This window comes from Rhinoderma darwinii, chromosome 1 (genome assembly GCF_050947455.1).
Source record: "Rhinoderma darwinii isolate aRhiDar2 chromosome 1, aRhiDar2.hap1, whole genome shotgun sequence".
NCBI classification, from domain to species: domain Eukaryota; kingdom Metazoa; phylum Chordata; class Amphibia; order Anura; family Rhinodermatidae; genus Rhinoderma; species Rhinoderma darwinii.
The window spans coordinates 259,451,432-259,473,731 of record NC_134687.1 but is presented as its reverse complement, the minus strand read 5'-3'; the positions used below and the strand labels follow the sequence as shown (position 1 = coordinate 259,473,731).

Here is a 22,300-nt window from a genome sequence, read left to right as displayed (position 1 = left end):
ATGGTAGGAACCAGCATTAAACTAGTTAAAATCACCCAGGGCAGAATGGGAGGAGTGCAAGAACAAAAAAATGGAGGCAGTCACTAACCCCACATATATGGATCACATAAACAACACAAAAGTTTGAAATACACATTCCAACAAAATTATATAAAATGTGTATGCAGGTGCAAGAACACCTATGACTGCAAATATACAGCAGACAAAGAATGGGGACAGCACACTGCGAACACCAATGTAACCTAAACCACTAAATATAAATAATAGAGGTTGCCTTGTCGTGGCAGGTGGGCAAACACTTTTTGATCAAAATTTGGGTGATTTTAATTAGTTTAATGCTGGTTCCTACCATCCTCAGATATATATGTAGGCTTAGTCCCAGTTCTGGGTGTATGTGCAGAGTAGGTCTCCACCTTATAGAGTTCACCTTGTCGTGGCAGGTGGGCAAACACTTTTTGATCAAAATGTGAAATAAGAACCTCCCTATTGTAAGTAGATTTAGCAGTAATGCATATTTATTTATAGTCCAAAATTGTACCCATCAACGTCGTGGCAATAAATTAAAGGATATTGCAGGGCGTCGTAAGCTCTGTGTGTTTCGAAAATGCGTTGCTGGCGATCGTCGTGAGTGCGCAACACGATGTCACGCCTATCGCACCCCTTATCAACTAAAACCACTGCAACTTCATCTGTGACGGGGGCGTTATTCCTGGCGCGGTGTTCTACAACAGGACGTTTATCTGCGCTGATGATCATTTTGTAATCATTGCTTTGCCCCTGCGGAATACTATAATGCAGCTTTGAAACTATGCACGTACGGATTCACCTGATGCAGCATGTTTTGAACTGGAGATATAAGGTTACTATTTCGTTGTGGAAAGTTCTGATTTCTGATATTGGCCTGTTCATTGTAATCTGATACATAGTTACATAGTTAGTACGGCTGAAAAAAGACACATGTCCATCAAGTTCAACCAAGGGACGGGAAAAGGGAAGGTAAAAATTTCTACACATAGGAGCTAATATTTTTTTGTTCTAGGAAATTATCTAAGCCTTTTTTAAAGCCATCTACTCTCCCTGCTGCGACCAGCGCCTGCGGTAGACTATTCCATAGATTCACAGTTCTCACAGTAAAGAAGGCTTGTCGCCTCTGTAGGTTGAACCTTTTTTTTCTCCAGACGGAGGGAGTGCCCCCTTGTTTTTTGAGGGGGTTTTACATGGAACAGGATTTCACCATATTTTTTGTATGTGCCATTAATATATTTATATAAATTAATCATGTCCCCCTTAGTCGTCTTTTTTCAAGGCTAAATAGGTTTAATTCTTTTAATCTTTCCTCATAACTTAGATTCTCCATGCCCCTTATTAGCTTCGTTGCTCTGCTTTGTATTTTTTCCAACTCCAGGGCATCCTTTCTATGATGGAGCCCAGAACTGAACTGCATATTCTAGCTGAGGCCTTCCTAATGCTTTGTAAAGTGGTAATATTACATCCCTGTCCCGCGAGTCCATGCCTCTTTTAATACACGACAATATCCTGCTGGCCTTTGAAGCAGCTGATTGACACTACATGCTGTTATTTAGTTTATGACTTACAAGTACACCCAGATCCTTCTCAACAAGTGAATCCCCCAGTGTAGCTTCCCCTAGGACATATGATGCATGCAGTTTGTTGGTACCAAGATGAATAACTTTCCATTTATCTACATTAAACTTAATTTGCCAACTGGATGCCCAAACACTTAGGGCAGATTCAGACGAACGTTGCGTTTTTCCGCGCGCAAAAACCGCTGCGTTTTGCGCGCGCAAAAACCATTTGACAGCTGCGTGTGTCATCCGTGTATGATGCGCGGCTGCGTGATTTTCGCGCAGCCGCCATCATAGAGATGGGGCTAGTCGACGCCCGTCACTGTCCAAGGTGCTGAAAGAGCTAACTGATCGGCAGTAACTCTTTCAGCACCCTCGACAGTGAATGCCGAACACAATATCGAGAAACCTGTTAAAAAAAAAGAAAAAGTTCGTACTTACCGAGAACTTCCCGGCCGTTGCCTTGGTGACGCGTCCTTGGCGACGCGTCCTTGGTGACGCGCCTCTCTTGACATCGGGCCCCACCTCCCTGGATGACGCGGCAGTCCATGTGACCGCTGCAGCCTGTGCTTGGCCTGTGATTGGCTGGATCTGTCACTTGGACTGAATTGTCATCCCGGGAGGTCAGACTGGAGGAAGAAGCCGGGAGTTATCGGTAAGTCAGAACTTCGTTTTCTTTTACAGGTTCATGTTTATTGGGATCGGTAGTCACTGTCCATGGTGCTGAAACAGTTTAACTCTTTCAGCACCCTGGACAATGACTATCTCCTGACGTCGTGTACCGGAAATTTTTTTGCCGGGTTCGGCCAAAACGAACCCGGTGAAGTTCGGTTCGATTGTCCGGGTTCGCTCATCTCAAAGACACTCCATTTGGATGTTTGGAAACAGAAAAGCACGTGGTGCTTTTCTGGTTACATTCATCCTTTTGACAGCTGGTGCACTGTTTCAGTCGGTTCGCACGGAAGTGCTTCCGTGCGACCTGCGTGGTTTTCACGCACCCATTGACTTCAATGGGTGCGTGATGCGCGAAATACGTGGAGATATTGAACCTGTCGCGTTCTGTACGCAGCGAACAAACGCTGCGCACAAATCACGCACTGTTTGAACTGCCCCATTGACTTCTATAGGGCTGTGCGTGGCGCGCGAAAAATACACGGCCTGCACGCACGAAAATCACGCTCGTGTGAATCCCCCCTTAGTTTGTTTAAATCCGCCTGCAATTCACGAACATCTTCCATAGACTGAACTATATTACATAGCTTGGTGTCATGTGCAAAAATAGAAATAGTGCTATTAATCCCATCCTCTATATCATTAATAAATAAGTTGAATAATATTGGTCCCAGCACTGAACCCTGGGGTACACCACTTATAACCGGGGACCATTCAGAGTAGGAATCATTGACCACAACTCTCTGGATGCGGTCCTTGAGACAATTCTCAATCCAATTATATTTTCTAAACATATAGTCCTTATTTACCCATTAAACGTCTATGAGGGACAGTGTCAAATGCCTTTGCAAAGTCCAAAAACACTATATCCACAGCGGCTCATCTGTCTAGGCTTCTGCTCACCTCTTCATAAAAACAGATCAGGTTAGTTTGCCAACTTCTGTCCTTAGTAAAACTGTGCTGGCTGTCACTTATAATAATATTTTTTGTCACATAATCCTGTATATAGTCCCTCAATAGCCCCTCAAAAATTTTCCCCACGATGGATGTTAAGCTTACTGGTCTATAATTACCAGGGGAAGACCTAGAGCCCTTTTTGAAAATAGGCACCACATTTGCCCTGCGCCAGTCCCTTGGCACTATACCAGTCACTCGAGAATCTCTAAGTAATATGAAGAGGGGGACAGAAATAACTGAACTAAGCTCCTTAAAGAGGCTCTGTCACCAGATTTTGCAACCCCTATCTGCTATTGCAGCAGATAGGCGCTGCAATGTAGATTACAGTAACGTTTTTATTTTTAAAAAACGAGCATTTTTGGCCAAGTTATGACCATTTTTGTACTTATGCAAATGAGGTTTGCAAAAGTCCAAGTGGGTGTGTTTAAAAGTACAAGTCCAAGTGGGTGTGTATTATGTGCGTACATCGGGGCGTTTTTAATACTTTTACTAGCTGGGCGCTCTGATGAGAAGTAACATCCTCTTCTCTTCAGAACGCCCAGCTTGTGACAGTGCAGATCTGTGACGTCACTCACAGGTCCTGCATCGTGACGGCCACATCGGCACCAGAGGCTTCAGTTGATTCTGCAGCAGCCTCGACGTTAGCAGGTAAGTCAATGTAGCTACATCGACTTACCTGCAAACGCTGATGCTGCTGCAGAATCAACTGAAGCCTCTGGTGCCGATGTGGCCGTCACGATGCAGGACCTGTGAGTGACGTCACAGATCTGCACTGTCACAAGCTGGGCGTTCTGAAGAGAAGAGGATGTTACTTCTCATCAGAGCGCCCAGCTAGTAAAAGTATTAAAAACGCCCCGATGTACGCACATAATACACACCCACTTGGACTTGTACTTTTAAACACACCTACTTGGACTTTTGCAAACCTCATTTGCATAAGTACAAAAATGGTCATAACTTGGCCAAAAATGCTCGTTTTTTAAAAATAAAAACGTTACTGTAATCTACATTGCAGCGCCTATCTGCTGCAATAGCAGATAGGGGTTGCAAAATCTGGTGACAGAGCCTCTTTAAGAACTCTAGGGTGTAACCCATCTGGTCCCAGGGCCTTGTGTACGTTTATTTTATTTAATTTAGCTTGCACCTTATCTACATTTATCCAATTCAGTATATCAACTGATATATTAACAGCACTGGCACCAGCTACATCAGCTGCTCTTTCTTCTGTTGTATATACAGAGCTAAAGAACCCATTTAGTAACTCTGCCTTCTCTTGATCCCCTGTGACCAACTCCCCATTACCACTATCTAGGGGTCCTACATGTTCAGACCTTGGCTTTTTTGCATTTATATACTTGAAGAATTTTTGGGGATTTGTTTTACTATCCTTGGCCACCTGCCTTTCGTTTTGTATTTTTGCTAATTTTATTACATTTTACAGATTTTATTACGCTCTTTATAATTTAAAAAGGTTACAGATGTACCCTTAGATTTGTATTTTTTTAATGCCCTTTTTTTGTCATGTATTGCCCTTTTTACAGAATATCCAAAAAAGAGAACGTGAAGCACCACTCAAATAAAGTGAATTTATTCATCCAACATGGAACCACAACTTGAAAATGCCTTCATAGAGGAGGTGAAAAGTTCTCTTCAAGTTCTCTTTTTTGGATATCCAACACATAAGGAGAGGTCACTCCTTTATCTTTGAAACTCTGCACCAGCCTGGTCAGGCATTTGTTCACAGTGCTGCTCCAATCCTTTGCTTTTTGCTCTTTTTACAGAAGGTGTAAGCCATGTGGGGTTTAATTTTAGTCGTTTATACTTGTTACCTATAGGAATAAATTTTGCATTATAATTACCCAAAGTAGATTTGAAAATCTCCTATTTATCATTTGTCCCATTATTTAACAGTAGTTCTTCCCAGTCTATATCCTGAATTGCAGCCCTCATCCTGGGGAAATTGGCTCTTAAAATTAAGTGTTTTTGCCCTCCCAGCCTGTGTTTGTTTTTTACAGTATAGGTAAAATGTAACTATATTGTGATCACTGTTACCGAGGTTTTCACGAACATTGACGTTCCCAACAAGCTCTACATTATTAGAAATTACCAGATCCAACAGAGCTTCACCTCTAGTCGGGTCTTCCACAAACTGGCCCATAAAATTTTCCTACAACAGGTTGAGGAAATGTCTCCCCTTTGCAGTTGAAGCCGAAGCATGACACCAATTAATATCCCGGTAATTAAAATCTCCCATTATTACTACAGTACCCGCCTGTGCAGCCCGCTCCATCTGTTTATATAGCTGAACCTCCATCTCCTCAGTTATATTGGGGGGTCTATAGATTACACCAAAAGTAATTTTTTCAGTGTTTACTTCGCTTTCTAGTTCCACCCACAAGGTTTCAACCTCCTCACAATCTTCACCCACCATTGTCTCTTTCACACTCACTTTCATATCACTTCTCACATACAGACATACACCACCGCCTTTCCTATTCGCCCTGTCTTTCCGAAACAGTGTAAAACCCTGTAGATTTATAGCCCAGTCATGAGATGACTCTAGCCATGTTTCAGCAACACCAAGTATATCTATATTTTCTTCCAGTATCATGGCCTCCAGCTCCCACATTTTGCTTACTAGACTTCTGGCATTTATGAACATACACTTTAACTTGCCTTTCAGTTTTTCACTTTAATTATCAGAAATGTAATGATTTGACATTATTTGGGCATTTTTATTTTCACTGCTGTTTTGTAACAAACGGATCTCCTTATCCTGTTGTCTAGTCCTCTCCCCACAGTCTGTTTCTCCCCCCACCAATATAGTCTGACACCTCTCTAACTACCCCTTTATTTTCTACATTGACCTCCCTCCTCAGCCCTAGTTTAAATACTCCACCACCCCAGCTAGAATTCTCTCCCCCAGCACAGCGGACCCCCTTCCATTCAGGTGCAAATCCTCTGCAGAATACAGTTTGTACCCCAATGAAAAGTCAGCCCAGTGCTCTGGGAACCCAAAGCGTTCTCCTCTACACCAAGACTTAAGCCATGCATTTAACTCCCTAAGCTCCCGCTGTCTTTCCTGTGATGCGCATGGCACAGGCAGTATTCCTGAGAATACAACCTTGGAGGTCCTTCCCTTCAGCTTGTAGCCTAGTTCTTTAAAATTATTCTTAATCTATATAGAGGTATATATATATATATATATATATATATATATATACACGCACACGCACACACACACACACACACACACACACACACACATAAAGTAGTGCCAGAGTCCTTAATTCCAGCTGTGTGTCACGTACTTATAGCACTTGTAATATTCAGTAATTCTTATAAATACCTGTTTATCTCCTGCAGCGTGAGCCTAGTCAGGAGTCTTCTCAATGATGTGCTCGCGCTCAGGAGTCCTCGATATTTATGAGCTGCAGCTCGCCATGCCCACCTGCCACTGACTGACCTATGCACAGTAAGGGTATGTTCACACGGCCTATTTACGGACGTAATTCGGGCGTTTTTGCCCCGAATTACGTCTGAAAATAGCGCCTCAATAGCGCTGACAAACATCTGCCCATTGAAAGCAATGGGCAGACGTTTGTCTGTTCACACGAGGCGTATATTTACGCGCCGCTGTCAAATGACGGCGCGTAAATAGACGCCCGGGTCAAAGAAGTGACCTGTCACTTCTTTGGCCATAATTGGAGCCGTTATTCATTGACTCCAATGAATAACAGCGCTAATTACGCCCGTAATTGACTCGGCGTTCAAGCGCCTGCACATGCCGGTACGGCTGAAATTATGGGGATGTTTTCAGGCTGAAACATCCCCGTAATTTCAGCCGTAACGGACGCCCTCGTGTGAACATACCCTAAAACTGTCAATCTGCCGCAGCTCATGAATATGCTTGGCTAGCACTGCCGGAGATAAACTATGATTTTATGAAAAGGACTGAATATTGCAAAGTGACACAGCACTGCAATCAGGGTCCCTTGTACTTTTTGCTGCTTTCAGAGAGGGCAGCATAAACCTAGTGAGAGACCTTCCTTTGAATTACCCTAGTAGATCTATTTCCTGAGTTCCTAACTTTAAGCCACAACTAAATTTTAACTCAGCCTTTTATTTCTTATATAAGGTTTAGCAGATGTTTGATATTAAACAGTTCTTTTATTTTCAGTGCCATTCGGCACATGTGAAGTTACCCTTCTGTAAATGATACAAACTAATCTCAATATGTGTTTTACCACTAGATCTTTGCAAAATTTTTTCCTTAACTTTGCAACATGTTTCTACTTTACAGTAATATTGAGTTCTGTAAAACGTAATTGCTGTCATGGTAAATTTGATTTCTGTTTATTTTTTTCTCAAGGACAACAGTATCAAGACCAGTAAATACAACTTCATTACATTTATTCCTCTCAATGTGTTTGAGCAGTTTCACAGGGCAGCTAACCTCTATTTCCTGTTTATTATTATATTGCAGGTAAGTGTCCCAAGTGTCTTTTGTTGAAATGATCATTACCAAATACCTAGGGATGAGAAGATATAGCATGCGGAAATGTCCCTTGTCTAAACCTTACTATTTTAGCTCTCTACTTTATGTCTCGGGAATGCAGAAAAAAATGTTAGTTTATAATAAGTAATATGATTATAGAATATATACATGCTTCCTCTTTACTTAAGAGGTTCTTCGCTAGCTGCAGTGTGTAACATTCATAACTGCAAAACAAAAAACCCTGCTGTTGCAGAACATCATCCGTAATACACACTTAAGGGTGTTTCACACAAACTGTTAACCAGCCTTGCACTTTTTATGGCATTTTACACGTGTTTTTGTTTTTGTTTTGGGGGTTGTTTTTGGAAGGAATTAAGTCTTGAATGTCTAAAATACTAATACTGACCTCTCCTGTCAGTAACAGCATTCAGCTTCATGACTTCGGCACCAAGTGTAAGTACATGTATAAAGGACTGAAGGCAAAAGCCAGTTGCCAGGGCTGATTTGTTAGTCCCCACAGCGACAAGGATATTTACATCCCTCCGGGTACTCCGATTTCCTCCCACACTCCTAAAACATACAGATAGGGAATTTAGATTGTGAGCCCCATTGAGGACAGTGAGTGATGACAACTGTACACCGCTGCAGATTTTTTTTTTATTTCTTACAGCTGAGGCGTTACTACAATGTAATGCGGTCTAGGCAATCCTCTGTGAGCTACACATAAAAGTAGAACAACACACATCTCTCGAGTCCTAATAGTTTGCTGCAAACTATCCGTGTAGGTAAAAAGTATCACCCTGAATCCGAGTTCTATAGCTCGCATTGCCTAGACTAAACACAATTGTAGTAAACTTATGAAACAACTTGTAGCTAACCTATTACAGAGGTTGTGTAGAGCTGTGATATTGTGATGTTCATGAGCCTTTAGTATTAGGTTACCATGGGTTTTCAGCCTATGAATCTAAATAAGAACGGTTCCATTCCCCGACATCAAGCTTAGATCTGGAAAGTTTACCAGCTCAGTAATCATCACTTCTGACATATCAGTTCTGCTTCTGTTTATGCGGAAAACACCTAGTGGCTTTATGTGTAGCGAGCAGGGCCAGCCGTAGGCTATATGGTTCCCTGTGCGGAGGCAAAGGCTAATAAGATCATGGGGTTCATCAAAGGGCCATAGATGCACATGACGAGAACATAGTTTTACCACCTTACAAATCTCTAATAAGAACGTTTATGGATTATTGTGTACAGTTTAGGCTACCAGTCCACTAGAAAGACAAAGCAGAGCCAAAGCGGGTACAAAGACGGCCAACTAAAGTAATATATGGAATGGGTGGTCTACAGTACCCAAAAAGAAGATCAAACTTAGGGTTGTTAACTTAGAAGAAAGACGGCTGAGGGGTGACCTAATAACTATGTATAAATATATCAAAGGTCAATACAGAGATCTTGCTCATGATCTATTTATACCTACAACTGCAAAAAGGGGGCATCCTCTACGTCTAGAGCAAATAAGGTTTTTACACAAACATAGAAGGGGATTCTTTACTGTAAGAGCAGTGAGACTATCGAACTCTCTGTCGAAGGAAGTTGTTATGGTAAATTTACTGAAAGAGTTCAAAAGAGGCCCGGATGCCTTCTTTGAGTGTAATAATATTACAAGTTAGTAGGAGAATGGGGGAGGAATGGAAGCTGGGGGCAGCGTTTGTGTAGACAGCGCCCGTGTAGGCAGCGCCCCTCTTCATAGTGCTTCCGCACACGTCGCACAACCCTAAGGCCCCATGCACACGAACGTATATTTTTGCGGCCGCAATTCACCCGCAAATCTGCGGGTGATTTGCGGCCCCATTCATTTCAATGAGTGCATGCACATGACCGTGGTTTCCACGGTCCTTGCATGGACCCAGGAGCCTGGACCGCAAAAAGAGCGGATATGTCTTATTAGGGCTGTGTTTTGCGGTCCAGGGTCATAGAAATTAATGCACGCTGCCATGTGCACGGCCCACGATGTGCGGGTGGCCCGCGGGTGACACTCCCCGGCCGTCCGACCCGAAAATCACAGCCGTGCACATGGCTAATGTCGTGTGCATTAGGCCTAAGGCTGGCCCTGCTAGAGACTGTAACCAGAATATAAAATTTTACTATGCTTTTAAATGCTTACACCGTGGCATTGTAGGCTGACAGGCCTCCATTTACATTAGATGCCATTGCTTTTCAAATATAATATATGGCAGTGTTTCCTATAAAATAAAATAAAAAAAAGCATTTCATTATTACCATACATTACTTTCAGGCTGTTCCTGTGATTTCTACACTGCCATGGTTTGCTATAATGCTACCCTTGCTTTCTCTGTTGGTTATAAGAGGGATCAAAGACCTTCTTGATGACATTGTAAGTACTATGTTTTTAAAACTTTACCATTAAATTTGTGGCATATGGTGAGATTTTCTAGGAATAAGGTCCAGCATCCAAAGGGCAATAAACTTGAATTAAAACTACATTTATTTAAAATCCATGACAAACACAGTACTAAGCCAACTAGTGCTTTGCATGTTATGGATTTTAAAAGTCTCAAGTGATTTGTGCACGAAGCAGGTTGTTTGTCTACAAGACCCTGGTAATCTGACCAATTAGACGCCTATTGCTCCTATACCTGCAGGTTAGAAACTGCAGGCAATTCTTATGTGTCATCAGGTTTTATTGATCACAGTATTGAGACCGAGAGAATATGGGAATCTCACCAGAACACTAATCAGAGCCTTATTAGGGTGTATTAACACGGTGCGGTTTTGCCGCGTTTTTTTGCTGCGCGATCGAAAACCGCGTAAATACACTCAGAAGCAAACAATTGAAAAAACGACCCTATGAGGGTGGTAAGGCATTTTTTTAAAACTGGGTACAAAGTGCCCTAGGGCATAAAGGGGGTGCCTAATTTCGAGCTTGTACAAAATATCTATAACGTATATATATTATTTTTCACGATTAAAATTCAAAACACTGTTCCCTATAGCATATAATGATATTAAAATGAGCTGTCCCTCTCTATCCAAATAAACTGTGCTATGAATGTTGTGCATCAAATAATATATTAGATTAGGTAGGAGATAGAGAAGTATTAAACTGGTGACAGAGCCTCTTTTGGCTTAGGAAGCTGGACGGGTGCCCTCCAGAGGACACTTTTACCTGAGCCTGGCACTTAACACTTGATGCAAGATTATATAGTATAACCCATGGGATGTTGATTGATATTAATTAATAGCTTTATCTTTTCAGTATTGCGGAATATGTCGATATAAAATAATACTTTAATCTTTATAGGCACGCCACAGAAGCGACAAAGTTATAAACAACAGACCCTGTGAAATCCAAAAAGAAAAAAGGTTTGTGTTTTGTTTCTCCCTAATTGTTAAAAGGAAAGTGTGTGGTGAAGGTAAATGGAAAGAGCAGTATAAAGGTACTATGGTCACAGCAGAAATCTGGCACATGTGAATATACACTAAGGCCTCATGCACACGACCGTAGCCATGTGCACGGCCGTGATTTTCGGGTCGGCCAGCAGGGGACTGTCAGCCGCGAGCCGTCCGCAAATCGCGGGCCATGCACATGGCCGCGGCCATTATTTTCAATGAGCCTGGACCGCAGAACACGGCCGTAATAAGACTTGCCAGTTCTTTCTGCGGTCCAGGCTCCCAGCCCATGCACGGACCTTGAAAACCACGGTCGTGTGCATGGCCCCATAGGAATGAATGGGGCCGCAATTCTCCCGTGGATTTTCAGGGGAATTGCGGCCGCAAAAGCACGTTCGTGTGCATGAGGCCTAAGGAAGAACACTTCAGAGTGAAATAATTATATGAAGAAAGGAAGAAGTAGAACCGAAATCCAGCGCTTGAGGTAAGTAAAAGGAACCAACGTTCCACTTTTATTAATACTAAATCAAGATTAAAAACGAAGAAATAGTGGATGATGTAACAGAGTAAAGAGATGGGTAGAAGGGGGATGCTCAAAATTGCCTTGGTAAAATTAACTAAGGCAATTTTGACCTTCCCCCTTCTACCCATCTCTGTACTCTGTTACATCATCCACTATTTCTTTGTTTTTAAACTTCATTTATTATTAATAAAAGTTGAACGTTTATTTCCTTTTACTTACTTCAAGCGCTGGATTTCGGTTCTACTTCTTCCTCTGTTGTTTGCCGCTGTTCGTGTGCGGATTTCCGGGCACTGTCTGTTCACAGACACTACATACGGTGAGCTGGAGGATTCCCTCCCCCACACTATTTCCTATTCTAAGTTTTTAATTATATGAAGAACCTAATGTTGCCAGCAAAGTTTTAATAAATAAGTCACGGCATCAAAATATCTTAACAAGTCACCGACATTCCTGGCCATTTGCCCTAATAATACAGTTACTAGAATTATATAAACTTATGAACTTAAATAAGGTTAGCAGTAGCCACCGGTAATAAATTGCCCCAACAGTAGGGCCACATAGTGATGCCAGACATAAGGTAGGAATTTCAGATAGTTCAGCACATTGGTGGTTTTGAAATTTTGGATTATTGGAATTTTATACTATATATCTACGAAATATGGCTCTGTCTAACTTTAATATGTTATTGCCCTGATCCTTAGGGTATGTCCACACGTAGCACAAATACTACAGATTTTCCTGCAATGTATTTCCTTGCGTAAAATCCACAGCGTAATACAGTTTCAGAAGAAATGATAAGCGAGAAAAAACATGCATAAACTGACCTGCGGTGCAATCATTTTAATCTGCAGCATGTCAGTTTAGGCTGCGGAATCGCTGCTTTTCTGTTGCAGGTTTTCCCCATTGAATTCAATGGGGAGGTAAAACCCCCAACATATAGCAGATGCTGCAATTTTTGTAGGGTAAAAGCTGCGATCATTACAGGGGAAAAGCTGCGATTTTGCAGTGTGACGCGTCCCTCACGTCCTGCAGCCCAGCCCCCTGGGATGAATCCTGCAGCTAATCACAGGCTGTAGCGGTCACATGGGATGAAACATCATCCCAGGAGGCTGGGCTGCAGGACGCTAGAGGGTCACGTCACCATAACAATTGATAAGTATAGGTTTTTGTGTTTTTTACCTCTGATTTCCACAGCAGACCTTCCGTCTGAAAAACTGCACCACAATTTGGTGCTCTTTTTCAGATGGAATTCCCTGCGGGGTCCAAGGCAGATACGCAGCGTATTCGCCTTGTGTAAACATAGCCTTAAAGGGTGGTAAATATCAGAGGAAACTTTTAACAGAAGCAATTCAAGGAATTACCAAGGCATTTACTGCAGATTTTTAAGGGAAAATGCTTTCAACCAGTTATAAAATTAATTTCAGTCAAAATAAGTAAAAAAAATTTGTGTTTTCCATCAAAATGTTTTGCACAGTTTTATCTAAAATTTTCTTACTATTTACTCATGTTTTTTTCTTTTATTCTCCAGCCATAGCTTCTTTATGGAGAAATGGAAGGATATTCAGGTTGGAGACATTATACGTTTACAAAAGGATAATTTTGTTCCAGTGAGTGGTTTGTTTTTTAACAATGATTGTAATTACACGCAACATGAAATACGAAGGAGATGAGCTCAAATGTGAAACAAACCAATATGTTATCTATCTTGCTTAAATCTCTATATTTAATTAAAAACTGTTATATTAACCCCTTTGTGCACCTGGGCGTAACAGTATGCCTATGTTAATGATGCCTTAATGCAAATGGCCGTACAGTTATACCCTGAGGATGAAGCGGGCAAAAGGGGGACCTAATAGGCTAACTGCCAGTGGAAAAATTAAAGTTACAGTACATTGCACTACATAGGTAGTTGCAATCTATTATACCTGTAATCAGAAGAGCAAGCCTTCAAGTCCTCTAGTAGGATTAAGAAAAAAAGTTTTAAGTAATAAAAACAAGAATCACCCTGTTTCCCTGATCAAGTCCATTATAACTGCAAAAAAAAAACAACTAAAGAAAAACCCCTATACATAGTAGGTATAGCCGCATTTGTAATGGCCTGAACTTTAAGGGTATGTGCACACGGTAGCAGGCTTTTACGTCTGAAAAGACAGACTGTTTTCAGGAGAAAACAGCTGCCTCGTTTCAGTCGTAAATTCTCCTCCTCGCATTTTGCAAGGCTTCTCTGACAGCCGTAAATTTTGAGCTGCTCTTCATTGAGTTCAATGAAGAACGGCTCAAATTACGTCTGAAAGAAGTGTCCTGCACTTCTTTTGATGAGGCTGTATTTTTACGCGTCGTCGTTTGACAGCTGTCAAACGACGACGCCTAAATGACAGGATGTCTGCACAGTACGTCGGCAAACCCATTCAAATGAATGGGCAGATGTTTGCCGACGTATTGTAGCCCTATTTTCAGACGTAAAACGAGGCGTATTATGCGTCTGAAAATAGGTCTGAAAATAGGTAGTGTGAACCCAGCCTAAATGTATCATGTTATTTGTCCCGCATGGTGAACGTAAAAAAGTAAACTAAAAAACGGACAGAATTTCCTTTTTTCGACACCTTGTCTCCAAAAAAGTGTACCCCAAGTACCCCATAATGGTACCAATAAAAACAGCAGTTCGTCATGCAAAAAACAAGCCCTCCCATAGCTCATTAACAGAAAAAAAAAAGTTATGACTTTCAGGAAATGGTGATGCTGAGGCCCCATGCACACCGTAAAATTACCCGTAATTACGGACCGCAATTACTGTCCATAATTACGGGCCCATTCAGTTCTATTGGTCGCAGACACCTTTCCGTATCGCTACAGATGGGTGTCTGCTACGGATGGGTTTCCGTGCCGTAGAACTGTGCAGGGAATTATGGAGCATGTCCGTTTTTTCATGTTTTACGGGACATGTGCAAAAAGTTGTTTTTTTTATTGTGGAAAAGTAGTAAAACATAAAAAAACAATATCAATTTGATATTGCCACAATCTTATCGACCCACAGAATAATGTTAACATGTTGTTTATATTACACAGTGAACACCATCAAAAAATAATAAAAAAAGGTGCCAGAATTGCTGTTTTTTTGGTCTCCTCGCTTCACAAAAAAATGGAATAAAAAGTGATCAAAATTATCGTATGTACTCCGAAATGGTATCAATTACAATGACCGCTCGTTCCGCAAAAAACAAAGCCTCACACAGCTTCATCAATGGAAAAATAAAACTTTATGACTCGGAATGGTGTGATGCAAAATGATGGCCATGACTAATTTATAGGTCCAATTGTTGTTCCCCAAAAACCCCACAACATCATCCGCTAGACTGCACAGGTGGACCCCATTGATGCAGCTAAGATGAGGACATTTCAGAAGCCTTGTGCTGCTTATAGGGCTAGTAAAAAAGTCAAAGATTAGGCAATACTGGAGCGAGGATATTTTGTACAATACCCCGGATTTACCACATAGCCATGTCCCATGGTACAATAAGCTGGCCGTGCTCATCGTACAAATGACATTGTATAATGCTTACATGCTGTCCAGGCCAGATGGGAACAATACTTCAGTTTTAGGAGGTGGTTATTAAGGCTTTAATATTTGGGAACCATCATTTTCTCCACTAGAAGCAAAGCCACCCTTATTGCACTAGGATAACACTTTCCCAGCAAAATGTCCCAAATTGCAAACAAGAGAAGGACCCAAAAAAAAGGTGCAGAGTGTGTACCAAAAGGAGGATAAGAAAATACACTATTTATAGGAGCGACACCTGCTCCAAAAAACCTGGCCTGTGCATAAAGGATTGCTTCAAAGCGTACCACATCATCAATGAATTTTTAAGTTTATTACTTTTTTACCCCATTATTAAACCACCTTATTATGCGCTGATGTACTCTGCATAGCTTACATATGCGCTCACTTTATAAATTGAAAAAACAGTAAAACCCCAAACAAAACTACTACCAAGCAAAATCTGTGCTCCAAAAGCCAAATGGCAGTCCTTCTGAGCCTGGCAGTGTGCCCAAACAGTAGTTTATGACCACATATGGGTTATTAGTGTACTCCAGAGTACCCACTTAATTTATGGGAAGTGTGTTTACAGTGGCCCAACTGGGCACAACATATTGGGCACTGCAATGGCATATCTGTGTAAAAATGGCAATTTTCAATCTGCAACATCCTTTGTGTACAAATTTCTGAAAAGCACCTGTGGGGTTAAAATGCTTACTATACCTCTAGATGAATTCCTTGAGAGGTGTAGTTTCCAAAATGGGGTCACCTTTCGGGGGTTTCCACTGTACTGGCACCTCAGCCCAATGCAACATTATTTTGGGGAGGAAGTGGGGAATAAGGGAAGGAATGTGGTTTGAGCCTATGATGTGTTATTATACTGTCTGCTGAGCTGCTGTATCTAAACCCACACCGATCAGATATTGATAGCCTGTCCTAAGGATAGGCCTATCATTTTTTTTATGACTGGAAAACCCCTTTAAGACCTGCACTCTCTCATCTCATCCATCTCTTGCCCGAACCAGGCCACAGTCCATTCTCACCATACACTAAAGTGTACATTAGATTGTGTTGCACCCCCTACTGTCTATACCTTCAGGTGCTATAGATGGACACCTTGCAAGACAACCCAAACGTGCTAGTACCCAAGGTGCTCTAGGTTTGCTGTAGTGAAGAAAGTCTCGCTCACAAACCATCTTGTTTCACTACAAATTCATGCTGCGATCTTACAATCTTGCCCTCATCCATGCTAAACAAATGTACTTTACTAACTTAAAGAGATTGTCTGGTTTCAGCAAATTAATGACTTTGTACACCTTTGAAAACGTTTTTTTTTTTTTTAAATAAAAATGTGTAGCCACGTGTTGGCAACAATTTTTTTTTACATAGTTGGAAATGGGAAGAGATAGGGAATAAGGGGAGAAATGTGATTTAAAAAAATAATAATTACAGGTCCTTTTAAATACAGGTCCCAGAAGACAGTATCACACATGATAGGCTTAGATACAGGGCCCAGAAGACAGTGTCTCACATGGTAAGCTTAGATACAGGGCCCAGGAGACAGTATCACACATGGTAGGCTTAGATACAGGGCCCCAGCAGAAAATAACCTTATACTTAGGGCCTTAAAAAAAGAGTATTCACGCAAAACGACTGTATGCTTGCTCCACATCTAACAGACCAAGATCCTGAATAAAATAAGTTTTTTGCCACAGTCGGTGAGTGCCTCTATTTCTTCTATTTCTGTTATACATACCCTCCTCACTCCCTAGTGGTGTCCTCTTCGGCTTTGGTTGTGCAGCTCGGGACCTGACGCCATTCAGCGTCATGACGTCATGACACTGAAAGGTGTTTGGACCAGCGCTGCGCCCGGACCTGACTCAGGAGTGAGGTGGGTAAGTATACTTGTATGTCAGTATAGTAACAGGGGCCCGTATAGTTTATTACATAGTCCCCAGTTACTATAGTAACTGTGAATAGACATGGTGCAGGGGCTGTTGGCAATTGCGACCGCTGCAACACCTATAGCTACGCCACTGTTGGCATGTATATTTCTGTGTATGTAGGTGGTTGATCCAAAAGGTGATAGGATAGTAAAAGAAAAGGGATGATGATCCAACAGTGGAAAAGGTGAGTTAGAGAAATCAGAGATAGAGCACAGTCGGGTGAAGATCAGATGGGGCAAGTTGTCATCTGCATTTGTTGGGGAGTTAGTTACATAATTACATAGTTACATAGTTTGTACGGTTGAAAAAAGACACATGTCCATCAAGTTCAACCAAGCGATGGGAAAGGGGAAGTAAAAAATTTCTACACATAGGAGCTAATATTTTTTTGTTCTAGTAAATTATCTAAGCCTGTTTTAAAGCCATCTGCTGTCCCTGCTGTGACCAGCTCCTGCGGTAGACTATTCCATAGATTCACAGTTCTCACAGTAAAGAAGGCTTGTCGCCTCTGCAGGTTGAACTTTTCTTTTTCCAGACGGAGGGAGTTCCACCTTGTTTTTTGAGGGGGTTTTACATGGAACAGGATTTCACCGTATTTTTTGTATGTGCCATTCATATATTTATATAAGTTAATCATGTCCCAACTTAGTCGTCTCTTTTCAAGGCTAAATAGGTTTAGTTCTTTTAATCTTTCCTCATAACTTAGATTCTCTATGCCCCTTATTAGCTTCGTTGGTCTTCTTTGTATTTTTTCCAACTCCACGGCATCCTTTCTATGAACTGGAGCCCAGAACTGAACTGCATATTCTAGATGAGGCCTCACTAATGCTTTGTAAAGTGGCAATATTACATCCCTGTCCCGCGAGTCCATGCCTCTTTTAATACACGACAATATCCTGCTGGCCTTTGAAGCAGCTGATTGACACTGCATGCTGTTATTTAGTTTATGATTTACAAGTACACCCAGATCCTTCTCAAAAGTGACTCCCCCAGTGTAGCTCCCCCTAGGACATACGATGCATGCAGGTTGTTGGTACCCAGATGCATAACTTTACATTTATCTACATTAAACTTCATTTGCCAAGTGGATGCCCAAACACTTAGTGTGTTCAAATCAGCTTGCAATTCACTAACATCTTCCATAGTCTGAACTATATTACATAGCTTGATGTCATCTGCAAAAATAGCAATCGTGCTATTAATCCTATCCTCTATATCACTAATAAATAAGTTGAATCATAGTGGTCCTGTAACGACGGGGGTAGGGAAACGAACAAGTGAGCCCTAATCTACCCGCCACTCTGTCCCTGCCTACTTGCAACGACCCGCCCTAGGCGACGGGGTACAACTGGGCGGCGGTCCCTACGCTCAGTAAGTGCACGAGACAAACATACAAGGGAATACAAAGCAAAGGGAAAGGGGCAGTTGCCCACGGCAACACCGTGAGCAACCAGAGTGGTGAACGAGCCAAGTCAAACAAGGAGAGCACGAGGTACCAAACGCAGAGCAGGAGAGTAGTCAGTAAGCCAGGGACAATATGGAGCAGGATCAAATAGTAGGAGCTGTAGCTGGGCCAGGAAACCACACGGAAAGAATCACAAGCAAGGAGGAACAGGAAAGGCAGGTATAAATAGACAGAGGGCGGGAGCTAGCTGAGTCTGGCCAGGCTGCGATAGGCTCTCCCACTCCTAAGCCTGCCAGCCTGAGTGGTGGAAGCTGGAGTCAGTCTCAGAGACATAGACTCAGGTGAAGACTGATTACCTATGGGCGATAACACCGAAGCTGTGCCTGGCAGATCCTTTACAGTACCCCCCCTTTTATGAGGGGCCACCGGACCCTTTCTAAGTGGACCTGGTTTATTGGGGAAACGAAGGTGGAACTTCCTGACCAATACTCCATTTGGTAAGCTCCCCAGTATTCCAGTCAAACGTGGGATTATGCAACTTCAACCAGGGAAGGCCTAAAACCAAATCGGACGATAATCCCTGCATCAACAGTACAGAGCACTGCTCAAAATGCATGGAGCCAAGAATGAGTTCAAAAACAGGGGTATGCTGTGTAAAATAAACATTAGCAAGAGGAGTGGAGTCGATACCCACTACCGGGACAGGTTTAAGCAAATCAATCAAAGGCATAGCAAGAGACATAGCAAATTCCACAGACATGATATTAGCAGAGGACCCTGAATCCACGAAGGCACTGCCGGTAGCAGACCTACCACCAAAAGAGACCTGAAAGGGAAGCAAGATCTTATTACGTTTCATATTTATGGGAAATACCTGTGCGCCCAAGTGACCTCCCCGATAATCACTTAGGCGCGGAAGTTCTCCGGCTGCATTCTTACGCTTAGGACAGTTGTTCACTTGATGCTTGTCATCCCCACAGTAGAAGCAGAGACCATTCTTCCTGCGGAAATCTCTACGTTGTTGGGGGGACACGGAGGCCCCGAGTTGCATAGGTACCTCTGAGTCTTCCGGGGAGGAACGAAGCAACGGTACCTCGGAAGGCATCATGGGGGAGTCGGAGGAGAAAACACATAAACGTTCACGTTGTTGTTCCCTGAGACGTCGGTCAAGTCGTACCGCTAAAGCCATAACCTGGTCTAGGGAGTCAGAAGAGGGACAGCTAACTAGCAGGTCTTTCAGGGCATTCGACAGACCCAACCTAAACTGGCACCTTAAGGCAGGGTCATTCCACCGAGAAGCTACGCACCACTTCCTAAAGTCAGAACAATACTCCTCAACAGGTCTCTTACCCTGACGTAAGGTCACCAGCTGACTCTCGGCAAAGGCAGTCCTGTCAGTCTCGTCATAAATGAGTCCGAGAGCAGAAAAGAAATGATCAACGGAGGAAAGTTCAGGGGCGTCAGGAGCCAAGGAGAAGGCCCACTCTTGGGGCCCTTCCTGGAGCCGGGACATAATTATACCCACCCGGTGGTTCTCAGAACCTGAGGAATGAGGCTTTAAGCGAAAGTAAAGCCTACAACTCTCCCGAAAGGAGAGAAAAGCCGCCCGGTCCCCTGAGAACCGGTCTGGCAACTTGAGGCGGGGTTCAAGAGGTGAGGTGAGGGGGACTACCATGGTAGCATCAGGCTGGTTGACCCTCTGAGCCAGGGCCTGGACCTGTAGGGAGAGACCCTGCATTTTCTGAGACAGGGTCTCAAGGCGGTCCATAGTAGTGACAGGGACCAGGGTAGACTAGGTATGGGCTTGTGATTATGTAACGACGGGGGTAGGGAAACGAACAAGTGAGCCCTAATCTACCCGCCACTCTGGCCCTGCCTACTTGCAACGACCCGCCCTAGGCGACGGGGTACAACTGGGCGGCGGTCCCTACGCTCAGTAAGTGCATGAGACAAACATACAAGGGAATACAAAGCAAAGGGAAAGGGGCAGTTGCCCACGGCAACACCGTGAGCAACCAGAGTGGTGAACGAGCCAAGTCAAACCAGGAGAGCACGAGGTACCAAACGCAGAGCAGGAGAGTAGTCAGTAAGCCAGGGACAATATGGAGCAGGATCAAATAGTAGGAGCTGTAGCTGGGCCAGGAAACCACGCGGAAAGAATCACAAGCAAGGAGGAACAGGAAAGGCAGGTATAAATAGACAGAGGGCAGGAGCTAGCTGAGTCTGGCCTGGCTGCGATAGGCTCTCCCACTCCTAAGCCTGCCAGCCTGAGTGGTGGAAGCTGGAGTCAGTCTCAGAGACATAGACTCAGGTGAAGACTGATTACCTATGGGCGTTAACCCCGAAGCTGTGCCTGGCAGATCCTTTACAGGTCCAAGCACTGAACCCTGTGGTACACCACTTATAACCGGGGACCATTCAGAGTAGGAATCATTTACCACAACTCTCTGTATACGGTCCTTGAGCCAATTCTCAATCCAATTAAAAACGATACTTTCGAAACCTATAGTCCTTAATTTACCCATTAGATGTCTATGAGGGACAGTGTCAACTGCCTTTGCAAAGTCCAAAAACACTATATCCACAGCGGCCCCTCTGTCTAAGCTTCTGCTCACCTCTTCATAAAAACAAATCAGGTTGGCTTGACAGCTTCTGTCCTTAGTAAAACCGTGCTGGCTGTCACTTATAATACTATTTTTTGTCACATAATCCTGTATATAATCCCTCAATAGCCCCTCAAACATTTTCCCCACAATGGATGTTAAGCTTACTGGTCTATAATTACCCGGGGAAGACCTAGAGCCCTTTTTGAAAATAGGCACCACATTTGCCCTGCACCAGTCCCTTGGCACTATACCAGTCACTAGAGAATCTCTAAATATTATGAAGAGGGGGACAGAAATAACTGAACTAAGCTCCTTAACAACTTTAGGGTGTAACCCATCTGGTTCCGGGGCCTTGTTTACGTTTATTTTATTTAATTTAGCTTGCATCATATCTACATTCATCCAATTCAGTATATCAACAGATATATTAACAGCACTGGCACCAGCTACATCAGCTGCTCTTTCTTCTGTTGTATATACAGAGCTGACGAACCCATTTAGTAACTCTGCCTTCTCTTGATCCCCTGTGACCAGCTCCCTATTACCACTATCTAGGGGTCCTACATGTTCAGACCTTGGCTTTTTTGCATTTCTATACTTGAAGTATTTTTGGGGATTTGTTTTACTATCCTTGGCAACCTGCCTTTCATTTTGTATTTTTGCTGATATTATTAACTTTTTACAGAGTTTATTAAGCTCTTTATGTTTTACAAAGGCTACAGCAGTACGCTCAGATTTGTATTTTTCAAATGCCCTTTTTTTGTCATGTATTGCCCTTTTTACAGAAGGTGTAAGCCATGTGGGGGTTTCATTTTAGTCGTTTATATTTGTTACCTATAGGAATACATTTTGCACTATAATTACCCAAAGTAGATTTTATTAAATTTTTACAGATTTTATTACGCTCTTTATAATTTAAAAAGGTTACAGATTTGAATTTTTTAATGCCCTTTTTTGTCATGTATTGCCCTTTTTACAGAATATCCAAAAAAGAGAACGTGAAGCAGCACTCAAATAAAGTGAATTTATTCATTCAACATGGAACCACAACTTGAAAATGCCTTCATAGAGGAGGTGAAACGTTCTCTTTTTTGGATATCCAACACATAAGGAGAGGTCACTCCTTTATCTTTGAGGCTCTGCACCAGCCTAGTCAGGCAT

The 22,300-nt window shown here is 42.6% G+C and overlaps 1 protein-coding gene across 1 annotated transcript in view; it reads left to right on the top strand.

Annotated features, from left to right (window-relative positions):
- Window positions 1-22,300, top strand: part of ATP8B3 (ATPase phospholipid transporting 8B3) — a 761,685-nt gene that overhangs the window by 11,726 nt on the left and 727,659 nt on the right. Inside the window, exons 3-6 of the mRNA XM_075852305.1 lie at window positions 7,588-7,701; window positions 10,010-10,108; window positions 11,036-11,097; window positions 13,182-13,254. Coding sequence (XP_075708420.1) covers window positions 7,588-7,701; window positions 10,010-10,108; window positions 11,036-11,097; window positions 13,182-13,254 — 348 coding nt within the window. The remainder of the gene's footprint in view (window positions 1-7,587; window positions 7,702-10,009; window positions 10,109-11,035; window positions 11,098-13,181; window positions 13,255-22,300) is intronic.